The sequence below is a fragment of the Molossus molossus genome, unplaced genomic scaffold (genome assembly GCF_014108415.1).
Source record: "Molossus molossus isolate mMolMol1 unplaced genomic scaffold, mMolMol1.p scaffold_m16_p_1, whole genome shotgun sequence".
NCBI classification, from domain to species: Eukaryota; Metazoa; Chordata; class Mammalia; order Chiroptera; family Molossidae; genus Molossus; species Molossus molossus.
Genome location: NW_023425344.1, coordinates 172,170,934 through 172,183,593, shown reverse-complemented (window position 1 = coordinate 172,183,593; position 12,660 = coordinate 172,170,934). Strand labels below are relative to the sequence as shown.

General features: G+C 37.7%; 1 protein-coding gene across 1 annotated transcript; it reads left to right on the top strand.

Moving 5' to 3' along the window:
* Positions 1–562: 562 nt before the first annotated feature.
* Positions 563–1,516, top strand: LOC118639607 (olfactory receptor 4F3/4F16/4F29-like). The gene has a single exon (XM_036276078.1). The coding sequence runs from the start codon at positions 563–565 to the stop codon at positions 1,514–1,516; it is 954 nt and encodes a 317-aa protein (XP_036131971.1).
* The last annotated feature ends 11,144 nt before the right edge of the window (positions 1,517–12,660 follow it).

Below are 12,660 nucleotides of genomic sequence, written 5' to 3'. Positions count from 1 at the left end.
TGAGATGACATGGAGGAACCTGGAGAATGTTCTGTTAAGCAAAATAAGCCAATCAGAGAAAGACAAATATCACATGATCTCATATATTTGTGGAATATAATGAACAATACAAGCTGATGAACAAAATAGACCCAGAGACATAGAAGTAGGGTACAGACTGACAAACCTTAGAGGAGGGAGGTGAAGGGGAGGGAAATGATAAACCAAAGAACTTATATGCAAATATGTACAACCAATGGACATAGACAACAATGGTGGGGATGGGGAATTGGGAGGAGGGTGTCAATGGAGAAAAAAAGGAGGAACATCTGTAACAAAAATAAATTAATTAATAAAAAAATAAAACACCCATGGATCATTCACACAAAAAATATAAATAAATGCAGAGACAACTTTATAGTAGAAACAACTCCACATAAAAGCCACCAATTTCTCTGTGATTACATTTCAGAGACTCTAGGCACTAAGGTCAGCTTTAATGCTAAAGTAGAGAAAGGCTCTCATAAATTCCATCTCTCCTAAATTATTATATAATTACCATAATTTACATTTTCAGGTGGCAATGCTGACAAAACCAATGGATGCAGCAAATCACTCTTCGGTGTCAGAGTTTGTGTTCCTTGGACTCACCGATTCCTGGGAAATCCAGCTTCTCCTCTTTGTTTTCTCCTCTACACTTTATGTGGCAAGCATGATGGGAAACTCCCTCATAATGCTCACTGTGATTTATGACCCTCACTTACATTCCCCCATGTATTTTCTGTTGGCCAACCTCTCTTTCATTGACCTGGGAGTTTCTTCTGTCACTTCTCCCAAGATGATTTATGACCTTTTCAGAAAGCGTAAAGTCATTTCATTTAGTGGCTGCATCACTCAAATCTTCTTCATTCATGTCATTGGTGGTGTGGAGATGGTGCTGCTCATAGCCATGGCCTTTGATAGGTATGTGGCCATATGTAAGCCTCTCCACTACCTGACCATCATGAGCCCAAGAATATGCATTTTCTTTTTAATGGCTGCCTGGATGACTGGCCTTATCCACTCTGTGGTTCAACTGGCTTTCGTGGTAAAATTACCCTTTTGTGGTCCTAATGTTCTGGATAGCTTTTATTGTGACCTTCCTCGGTTCATCAAACTTGCCTGCGTGGACACCTACCAACTAGAGTTCATGATTACAGCCAACAGTGGATTCATCTCTGTTGGCGCCTTCTTCATACTGATCATTTCCTATTTTATCATCATTCTCACTATTCAAAAACACTCTTCAGCTGGTTCATCCAAGGCTCTGTCCACACTGTCAGCTCACATCACTGTGGTAGTCCTGTTCTTTGGTCCTTTGATATTTTTCTATGTGTGGCCATCTCCCTCCTCACATCTGGATAAGTTTTTGGTCATATTTGATGCAGTTCTCACTCCTTTCCTGAATCCTATCATTTACACATTCAGAAATCAAGAAATGAAAGTAGCAATGAGGAGAGCATGCAGACAGCTAATGAATTACAGGAAGATCTCTTAAATTATGCTTGTATTGTGAAGAGCCCTCATTGATTATTGATGCTTATTACTGATGGTCAAACTCAGAGAGAAGCTCTTGTTTGTCTATTTTAATTTTGTTATACACACTGATACTGAATGCATTTTGTTTCTTACTCAAAAAGGAGGGACATTCACTTTTGAAGAGAGAGTTACAAAAGAAGTATTTGTAAACCAAAGATTTTAATAATTTTGACCCTAAATTCTTAATAAATAATATTTATAGAAAATAATTTTTTGGAAACACACGAGAGAGCAGACTTCTTTAAGGTCCTCAGATCATGGAGAAATATCTTCCAACCCATCCTAATTCATTATGACTTCATCTTAAATTGACTACATCTGAAAATACTGTAAGACCATATTTCTAAATATGGTCACATTCACAGGTATTGGGGGTTAGGATTTTAACATATTTATTTGGTGGATACAAATCAACTCACAACAGTAGTGTAGAGAATAAGGATGGTTGTAGCATAGCTACCTATTAGTCAGAGTGCACATATATTTAAAATAAACAGTAGAAGAACTTGAGCTCTTCATAGGCAATTAACTGTATTTTTAAAATAATGGAGAATATAAAGTCATCCTAAGACATAAAAAATTATTTTTGTAAACTAAAGAATTTCTGCTAACTCAGAAGATTAAACAGAAGGTAAAAAAATAACATTTACTGCCGTTAGTCAAGAGCAGAATGAATACATCAAGATAAATTTGTCATGTCATTCTAACAGAAAAAAACAGTTTTAGCTTTGCTTCTATATAGTGTTTGGTGGTAAAGCATTTCTAGCTTTTTAAAAGAAACTATCAAAGCTGAGCTGTGCAAATGTTGCCAAAATATTAACATATATCATTATTTGTTTTCAGATACCAAGGTGAACAGAATTTACTTCCTGAATGTTCTACAGCTTTCTATCTTCACTGGGTTTTGCTTTGTACCATCCTCTTTTAGATGTTGGAATAACTAGACATTTTAGCTTAGAATGAAGCTATCCTTTTTCCCCTCTTGATAAACAAAATCAGATCCTATTACCTTGCATAGTCAATCTTAATTTTTGACTATAATTTCTAGTACAGTCTCAATCACCCATTTTATTACTTTAATCAAAGTAACAAACTTTTACTTCACAGACAGTACTCTGACAGTACTTTAAGTGGTAAAAACTGATTTTAATTAGGAACTATTGCAACAGAAGAAAAGAGACCTCAGTATAGAACTGGCTCAATTCCCAATACAATTAGAACAAGTGGGGATTTATAACCAAAAGCAGATCGAAAGGGGGTGTTAGTGGATGGAAAATTACTAAGAGGAGACATTAAGATTAGGGAGAGTGCTTGTTAAACTGACCTAACAGGATTCTTGTTGAGGGCAGGCCAAGTGATCAGATATCAGGGGTAGGAGTTTAGAAATTTCATCGGATATTAAAAGTAGGATATTTTCTCAAAACTGACTTAGTGGCATTCTTGCTAAAAGTGAGCTATGTAGTCCAGCAAGGATGGCCCCAGGTTGAGGTCTAGTGGACAAGAGGGCTTAGAAGAACCTGATTAAAGTTTGGTCAAAGAGAGTCTTTTTCAACCTAACTAAGGATCGTCTGTCATAATGATTTCAGTCGACTAACAAAGCTCAGGAACACTCAAAATATAACCCCTACTGCCACAAATATCCTATTTACACATTCTTTTTTTTTAAAAGTTTATTTATTGATTTGAGAGAGAGAAGGAGAGAGAGAGAGAGAGAGAGAGAGAGAGAGAGAGAGAGATATGTTGTTCCACTTATTTATATATTCATTGGTTAATTCTTATATGTGCCCTGACTGGGGATTGAATCCATGATCTTGGTGTATTGGGACAACATTTTAATCAACTGAGTTACCCAGCCAAGGCTATTTATCCATTCTTAAAAGTAGTACACATTCTTCTTCTTCTTCTTCTTTTTAATCCTCACCTGAGGACATCCCTCCATTTTTTTGTTCAGATAGAGTGGGAAGGAGAAAGAGGAAGAGAGGGAGAGAGAGAGAAACATCGATGTGAAAGGGACATATCGAGTGGCTGCCACCCGCACGACCCAACCAGGGCCGGGGACAAACTGTAACCGAGGTACGTGCCCTTAGCGGGAACCGAACCCGGGTCTCTTGGGACCACAGGCCTACGCTCTAACCGCTGAGCCAAACCGGCCAGGGCAGTATACATTATTCTTTAAGTAGCAAAAATGAACACATATACTAACATGATCCAAAGATATAGACACTCTATAAAGGAATAAGTAGACACACACACACATCATGACTAGTGTTTTAATATTCAATCTTATTTGAAATTTATTCATTGAACTTCCACTAAATAATTATTAACGCTAAATTAAAATCTTAAAGCAACTAAGGATCTCAGAAGTTATATTTCAGTGGACTCACTATAAAACTGTCAGAATTATAATTCCAGTTGATTGAACACATAATTTTACATTTTGTAATTTTAAGTGCTTACTTTATACTCCATTCTGATAAGACCAGGGAGAAGACCTATAGCTATTTTATAAAAAAAATGTTATCAAACCAGTCTGTTGTCTAATGATTAATTTTGATTATTTAAATTTGAATTCTCATATAAAAATATTGTGAGCCATAATTTATATGAGAATAATTTTCTGAAAGAGATGGCATATGTAAAACAGTGGAAATTCAGTTTTCTTTAGTTTTTGGGAATTTGGGAAATGTTAGATTCAGGCCATTACTTACTAATCTCCATAAAGCCTACAACTAGAACTCCTTTAAGAGGTTTATATCCTTTAAGAGGTTTATATTTAATTTATTAATATGTTTTTGAATTAGGAAAATATTTCATACTCATACAATGAGAGAAAAAGCCTCTTTGATTACAGAAACATAGTCACACATAAAAATACTAGGGTCATTATAGAATTTCAGCTACAGATCAAGACTCAGATTTACCCCGAACTAAAAGTATAGATAGACACACAAAATCTCACATTGAATCTCTAATGGGACCCTTATTTTCAATGGAAACAAGACAAACAGATGGAAAAAAAAAAAAAGGAAACAGACTAAAAGACTGGAAAAGAAAAAAGCTAACTAAGAAACCAAATTTTCTATTACCTATCATCTGATAGAGAATAAGTCCCCATCATTGAGAAATTAACAATGATTAGATGACAAAACAAATTCACAATCTTTGTTGTTATTAATGAGGAATAACCTATCAGCTCTGTGCAAACCAGGATTGGAACCAAACTTGGCCAAGAACCAGAAACAAACAACGTCCCTCCCCTCCCAAGCAGAAAAACAAAACATAGATCAGGGTGTCAATGAAGGGAGTCTTAGTGTTGCTTGGGATTCATTATGGGAACCAAGAAGAGTGATGCCTGGGCTTAAACATCCCATGAGTTGCATTGGTTGGGAAACAGTTTATTGGCTCCAGAAAGTGAGTGTATTTGGATATCTTGATAGGACCTTCAGAGCAGTCAAAGTTAATACAAAATTAAAAACAAAGTTAATGGAGAGAAAAAATGGCGGTGGAGTGAATGGAAGCTACACAGACCATCTTCCAGGACCAAACTGGAATTACAACGAAAATAAAGACAAATTGTCAGGAAGGGGCAACCAAAAGGCAGCTTGGAGGAACACATAACCAGGGACACTGACTCAATCCTGGTAGGCTTGCAAGGACACAAGAGAGGACCTGGAGCCCACGGTCTGGAGCGGCCTGGGCTGGGACCTGCTGCGGACTTGGCTGGAAGCTAGGCCCTTGGCTGGAACCTGCAGCGGACTCAGCTGGGTCCTGTGACCTCGGGATGTAATCAAGACTCTCCCAGCAAACAAAAGCCCAGGCCTTGATGGCTTCATGGGGGAGTTTACTGAACATTCAAAGAAGAACTAACACCCATTCTCCCCAAACTATTTCAAAAAATTCAAAAAGAAGGAAGACTTCCAAACTCGTTTTATGAAGCCAGCATAATTCTAATTTCAAATCCAGAAAAAGACACTACAAAGAACAAAAACTACAGGCCAATATCCCTGATGAACATAAATGCCAAAATCCTGAACAAAATACTAGCAAATCGGATCCAGCAATACACCAAAAATATTATCCACCATGACCAAGTGGGATTCATCCCAGGGATGCAAGGCTGGTACAATATTCACAAATCCATAACTGTGACACACCACATAACTAAAATGAAGAATAAAACCACATGATCATATCAATAGATGCCGAAAAAGGCTTCGACAAAATCCAGCATCCATTTCTCGTAAAAACGCTCAGCAATGTGAAAATATCTAGACATAATAAAGGCCATATATGAAAGACCTACAGCCAACATCATATTCAATGGGCAAAAACTAAAAGCATTTTCCTTAGGAACAGGAACAAGGCAAGGATGCCCACTTTCGCCACTCTTATTTAACATAGTACTGGAAGTCTTAGCCACAGCAATCAGACAGAAAGAAAAAAGAAAAAGGATTCAAATTGGAAAGGAGGAAGTGAAACTGTCATTATTTGCAAATGACATGATACTATACGTAGAAAGCCCCAAAGACTCCATCAAAATTTTACAAGACTTAATAAATTAATTTGGAAAAGTAGCAGGATACAAAATTAATGTCAAGAAATCGATGGCATTCTATACACCAATGATGAACTCACAGAAAGAGAAACTAAGAAAACAATCTCATTTACTATGGTGGCAAAAAAATTAAGATACCTAGGAATAAACTTAACCATAGAAATAAAGGAACTATTTGTAGAAAACTACAGGTCATTTAAAAAAGAAATAGAAGAAGATATAAAAAAGTGGAAGCACATACCCTGTTCATGGATTGGAAGAATTAACATCATTAAAATGTCCATATTACCCAAAGCAATCTATAGATTCAATGCAATCCCCATCAAAATACCAACAGCACACTTCACAGAATTGGAACAAGTACTTCAAAAGTTCATGTAGAACCAAAAAAGACCCCGAATAGCCACAGCAATCTTGAAAAAGAAGAACAAAGTAGGTGGGATCACAATACCAGATATCAGGTTATACTACAAAGCGAATGTAACCAAAACAGCCTGGTACTGGCACAAGAACAGGCATATAGACCAGTGAAACAGAACAGAGAATCCATAAATGGACCCAAGGCAATATGCTCAATTAATATTTGACAAAGGGGGCAAGAGCATACAGTGGAGTAAGGATAGCCTCTTTATTAAATGGTGTTGGCAAAATTGGACAGCTACATGCAGAAAAATGAAACTAGACCATCAACTTACACCCTACACGAGAATAAACTCAAAATGGATAAAAGACTTAAATGGGACTCATGAATCCATTAAAATCCTGGAAGAAACTGTATGCAACAGAATTTCAGACCTCATATGCAGCAGAATTTTCACTGATACATTACCTAAGGCAATAGAAACAAAGGAGAAAATGAACACATGGGACTACATCAAACTTAAAAGCTTCTGCACAGTGAAAGATACAATCATTAAATTGGAAAGGCTACCCACTGTATGGGAGGGTATAATTGCCAAAGATATATCAGCTAAAGGATTAATTTCCAATATATATAGAGTGCTCATACAACTCAACAAAAGGAAGACACAGAACCCAATAAAAAATGGGCAGAGGAACTAAATAGACACCTCTCCAAACAGGACATCTAAATGGCCAAGAGACATATGAAGAAATGCTCAACATCACTAATCATCAGAGAGATGCAAATTAAAACAACAATGAGGTATCGCCTCATACCTGTCAGAATGATCGCCATCACCAAATCATCAAACAAGAAGTGTTGGCGAGGCACAGTGACCACTTCAGATCTTTACAGATCTTTACACACTGCTGGTAGGAATGCAGACTGGTGCATCCACTATGGAAAACAATATGGTGTTAGCTCAAACAATTAAAAATTGAACTTCCATTTGACCCAGTGATCCAACTTCTAGGATTGTACCCTAAGAAGCCTGAAACACCAATCAGAAAGAATATATGTATCCCCATGTTTATAGCAGCACTATTTACAATAGCTAAGATCTGGAAACAGCCCAAGTGTCCATCAGTAGACGAATGGATAAAAAAGCTGTGGTACTTATACACAATGGAGTACTACACAGCTGTAAGAAAGAACGATCTCTTATCCTTTGAGACGACTTGGAGGGGACCTGGAAAGTATCATTCTAAGTAAAACAAGCTAAACAGAAAGACAAGTATCATATGATCTCACTTATTTGTGGAATATAATGAACATAACAGTCTGAGGAATGGGGTAGTCCCAGAGACGTGGAAGTGGGGTACAGACTGACAATCCCCAGAAGAGGGGGTGGTGGGGGAGAGATGAACCACAGAACTTATATACATGTATGCATGAACAATGGACACGGACAATAATACTGGGGACAGGGCAGGAAGGGAGGGGGAGGGGGGAATCAGTGGGGGAAAAAGGAGAAACATCTGGAACAAAAATTTATTAATAAAAAATAAAAGTTAATGTACAATGATCACGTGTCAATTATTTATTTGACTCATTAATGAAGGAGCCAACAAGGTGGTTGCATTCAAGTTTGATGAAATCAGCTCCTAAGACACACTGGACTGTTCCTCAAGACCTCTTGATTTAATCAGTTCCATGATCTGAGTTGTACCAGTGTTTTATAAATGGACTGAGGCACAGTGACCACTTCAGATCTTTACAATTTTTTATTTTTTGTTTTTGTTAATCCTCACTTGAGGATATTGTTTTTTTAGATGGAATGGAAGGGAGGGATGGGGAGAGAGAGGGAGAAGCATGGATGTGAGAGAGACACATCTATTGGTTGCCTCCCGCACAGCCCCGGTTGGGGTTGGGGACTGAACCTGCAACCCTGGCTTGAGCCCTTGACCAGAAATTGAACACGTGACCCTTTGATCTGCAGGCCAATGCTCTAACTGCTAAGCCAAACTGGCCAGGACCACTTCAGATCTTATAAGAGACAAATCTGAGGGGGAAAAGAAAAGGTTACAAACATGCTTTACACCATTGTAAATGATATTTCCCTCATTAATTCCATTTTAATGTGGCATTTTCTCCTGGTGGGACCCTAACTGATACATGTATTTTAAATACAAGACATAAAAGCAATCTATATTTTAAGACATTTAAGAAGTTTAAAACAAAGAATCAGTCAGTATGAATGATGTTGAACTTCACTATTCATTAGGGAAATTCAAATTAAATAAATTCTCTAGGCTGAAAGCCCAAATGTTGTGTGGAACATGATATATAGTTTATAAAGGCTAAGGCTGGACAGTTCCTTGGTTTTGTGGCACAAAGATTCCAGTCTTGGGATTTGGAGACAAAGTTCAAGTGATGTGGCAGTTAGATTATAGGTTTATTGGCTACCATGTTTGTACACCTTACAAGCCCTAGAATGATGACACTCAGTGCTCCTCTGATCTGGTAGTTCCAATCCTTAATGGTCCACCAATGAATAGAAAGGAAGGCATCAATAAACTAAATCCATTTGGGTTTGTTCTTTGCCCTAAATGGTATGTATCCATATGGCTATGGGACTATTTAACAGTATATATTAAAAATGAAACTGAATACAATATGTCTCAGAAATTCCATATCCTTCAGAAGAACTTGCACATGTATATAAGAAATGTAACACTATTTGTTACTTCCTTGTAAAAGCAAGTATTTGGGAAAGCCCAAGTGTCCACTCATGGCACAATGGTAAACTGTTCTGATGGCTATTCTCTAACTGCCTTTCCATATCTAATTTTCACTGTGTGAGCTCTGCTCTTTGCCTTTTAAAACTGAACTTTACAGACTGAATTAATCAGTGACTTTGGCCCCTCTGGCTTCTGCTTAGGCATAGCTAATGGGAGCTATCAATGGGATCTGGAGGAGAGTGAAATCAGGGTATTTATTTCCTTAGCTTCCTCCATTCTGAACTTGGTGTTGGCAATTCCTGCATTCCTCCACCACAGCACCCAACTCTTGTTGGTGGCCATCTGTAACTACAGTTCTTTCTCTGGTTTTTGGTAGTGTTCTCTCTTCCATTGCCCCTCAGTACAGGGATAGTAATGGCTCCCTGTTGTTGCTGGTCCTGGATACTTTACCAATCCATATTGGCTTCCTTTAAAACTGTCTGCACCCTTGTGCATTAGATTTTCCTCATTTACTCCATTGGAATGTGGCTTTTGTTTTTTCCTGGTGGGACCCTAACAAGTATTTGTACAAAGAAAAGTTCTAGGAAATAGCCCTTCAAAATAGGATTTTATGAATGGTTTGCTCACATATTTAACTACCTATATATCTTGTCTGGGGGATATTGGACTCTGATCATATGTAGCACACAGTTACACTGTAATTATTCAAATTATCACTTGTGTTTATAGAGAATAAAGTTCAAGTGAAAGGCAAGGCACTGTAATCCACATACAAGTAAATGTCACTTGATCTCCTAACACCTTACTTATTTTCACTGATGCAGCAGCATCTTCATTCAAGTCTGGATGAATTAGCCTTTACTTGCATAAAAATGGATTTTTGGCTTTACCTGTAGGAGTTGTCTTGAGGACCATAACAAGAGGTCCCAACATAATCTGGATGAAAAAGTACAAAACTGCTCTAATAGTATTACAGTACTACACTAACAAAATTGTAGGATTTTGCCAATATTGGATAAAGTCTGGGAATGTGTATGTGAATAAATTTTAAGATTATTAGGCTGAGGAAAAAAATGTAAGACTAAATTAGGCAGAATTTATTGACATGTATGTGCTTACCTGGGATTCAGGTATTAATGTATTGACGTGAGTTCCTGGAGTGAGGTTAATAATCTGCAAGATTGGTTAATTAAATGCTATACTCACTGAAGATATTTTCATGTAAATGCCCATAAAGGGTATCCATTTTAGATAAGGGTCGTAATTATCAGGTGGATTAGATACCCATTCAGTGAATTTTGGTCGGCCTCTGCCTCTAACCACTCCATGAGCCCATATGCAAAGTGCATATGTTAACAGGCATGGAAGCTATGCATGGGTTCAGTTCCATGGAGTTCCTCTTCTAATCTGTGTACTACCTTTGTTGAGTCTCAACCTGGCAATGGCTAAAACCAATTTGGCATTATTCCTAGAGGGGAATAACTAGCAACTGATGGCACACTGATTACATTGGACTCTCTTTTTATCACAGAGGCAGTGAATTATCCTAGCAGGAATAGATACATATTTCACAATGGATTTGTTTTACTAATCTGCTGTCATTGCTTCATACTATTTCAATTTAGCTAAACCAGAACTATGTTTCCAGAATTTCCTTCCAAGCATGTTTCCATGTATGGGTTCACCACAACTAAAATGTGAGATTTGGAAGATGGAAGTAAAGCAGTAGTCATTTTGGTATAAGGCAAGTACCTTATAGCTCATGTATATTGCCACTCACCTTGCTGATGTGGGACAACAGCTTGAGTCTGCTGCTCTTCTAGCTCCTACTGGATCTCTACCTTCAGTTCCTCCAAGTCCTGATCCAGGTGCAAATGTATGTTTATGCTGAAGGGCATCAGTTTTTCAGCAGGTCACCTGCATCATAAAAATTAGAAGCAGTGAGAGCCAGACACAGCTCTGGTTTGTCTTTGGTCTTCTCCACTTCCTGTCTATTTTCCCTTCTAGACTCCTGGTTCTATAGGCTTCAGGACCAGCATGAGGTTCAGTGAAAACGGTCATACACAGACTGCTTAATGGTTTCCACCACTGCGTAAGTCTAATCCCTATAAGAAATCCCTTATTCTAAATTACTCATAGTGGTTCTACTTCTCTGATAAAACTCTGCATGATAAACCCTCAACATGTCTGCCAGGCCAGTAATCTGTGGATTTATAGAATGCCTTATTGATTACCATGCTATCTACTCAACACTGCATCTGACCAGGGGACACATTTTACAGCAAGTGAAGTACAGTATAATAATGAGCTCACACACATATGGAACTTATTAGTCTACTTATATGCTCCATCACTTACAGTGACTGACTTGATAGGTAGTAAGATGACCAGCTGAGGTCCAGTTATACTGCTGGTTGGGGCACCACACCTTGGGATGACATGCTATCCTACAAAAAGCATTATAAGCCTGTGATTAAGTAGAGAAGCAGGTTGTGTTCTTTTCTTACTCCTGTTAGGTCACCCTCTTCTGGAGCTACAGCTTTTGCTTGTGGTCTGAGAAACCACTCCTCCCTCATCTCTCTGTCCCCCCAGAAGATGATAAAAGCTGAGGATTCTTTTACAGTCATTTGTGGGTTCTTGTAGCCCTGTCCAAACTCTTGTGTATAATTCCTGTAACCAACGCTCTTCAAGCACCCATTTAAATATGACATCTCTTTCGGTCTGATCTTTGGTTAATACCTTGAAAAATCTGTAAAACAATGAAAATATACTAGAGCCATAAGCATTTACATGGGTAAATATATAAGAATGAAGTTTAAAAAAGGTCTGGAAGAATATATATCATATTCTGTTTACCTCTAGAAAAGAGAACAGGTGTCCTGGGTTAAGTATCATAATCAAAGTGTCTTTGGCTTTATTTGTGATGTTCTAATTTTTTAAAAAAAAATTATCTTTATTGTTGAAAGTATTACAGATGTTCCCCCATCGACCCCTCTCCTCCCAGCTCCTGTCCCCCTTCTGCCTTCCCCACACTATTGTCTGTGTGTATTAGTTATGCACATATGCATATAAATTCCTTGGTTTATTTCTTCTCACCTCTCTCCCCCATTCCCTCTGAGTTTCATCAGTCTAACAACCAATTTGTACTTCTTAATCTCTTCACCTTTTTCGCCATCTTCTAACCCCTTCTCATCTGGCAACCAACAAAAAGTTCTCTGTATCTATGATTCTGTTTCTGTTCTGCTTGTTCATTTGGTTGGTAGATTCAATTGTTGGTAGATATGTATTTATTGCCATTTTATTGTTCATATTTTTTATCTTCTTTTTCAAGAAGACTCTTCAACATTTCACATCATACTGGTTTGGTGGTGATGAACTCCTTTAGCTTTTTCTTGTCTGGGGAGGTCTTTATATGTCCATCGATTCTAAATTATAGCTTTTCTGGGTAGAGTAACTTTGGT

Excerpts from the sequence above, each read along its gene's own strand:
- LOC118639607 (XM_036276078.1), top strand. The coding sequence starts at position 563 with ATGCTGACAAAACCAATGGATGCAGCAAATCACTCTTCGGTGTCAGAG.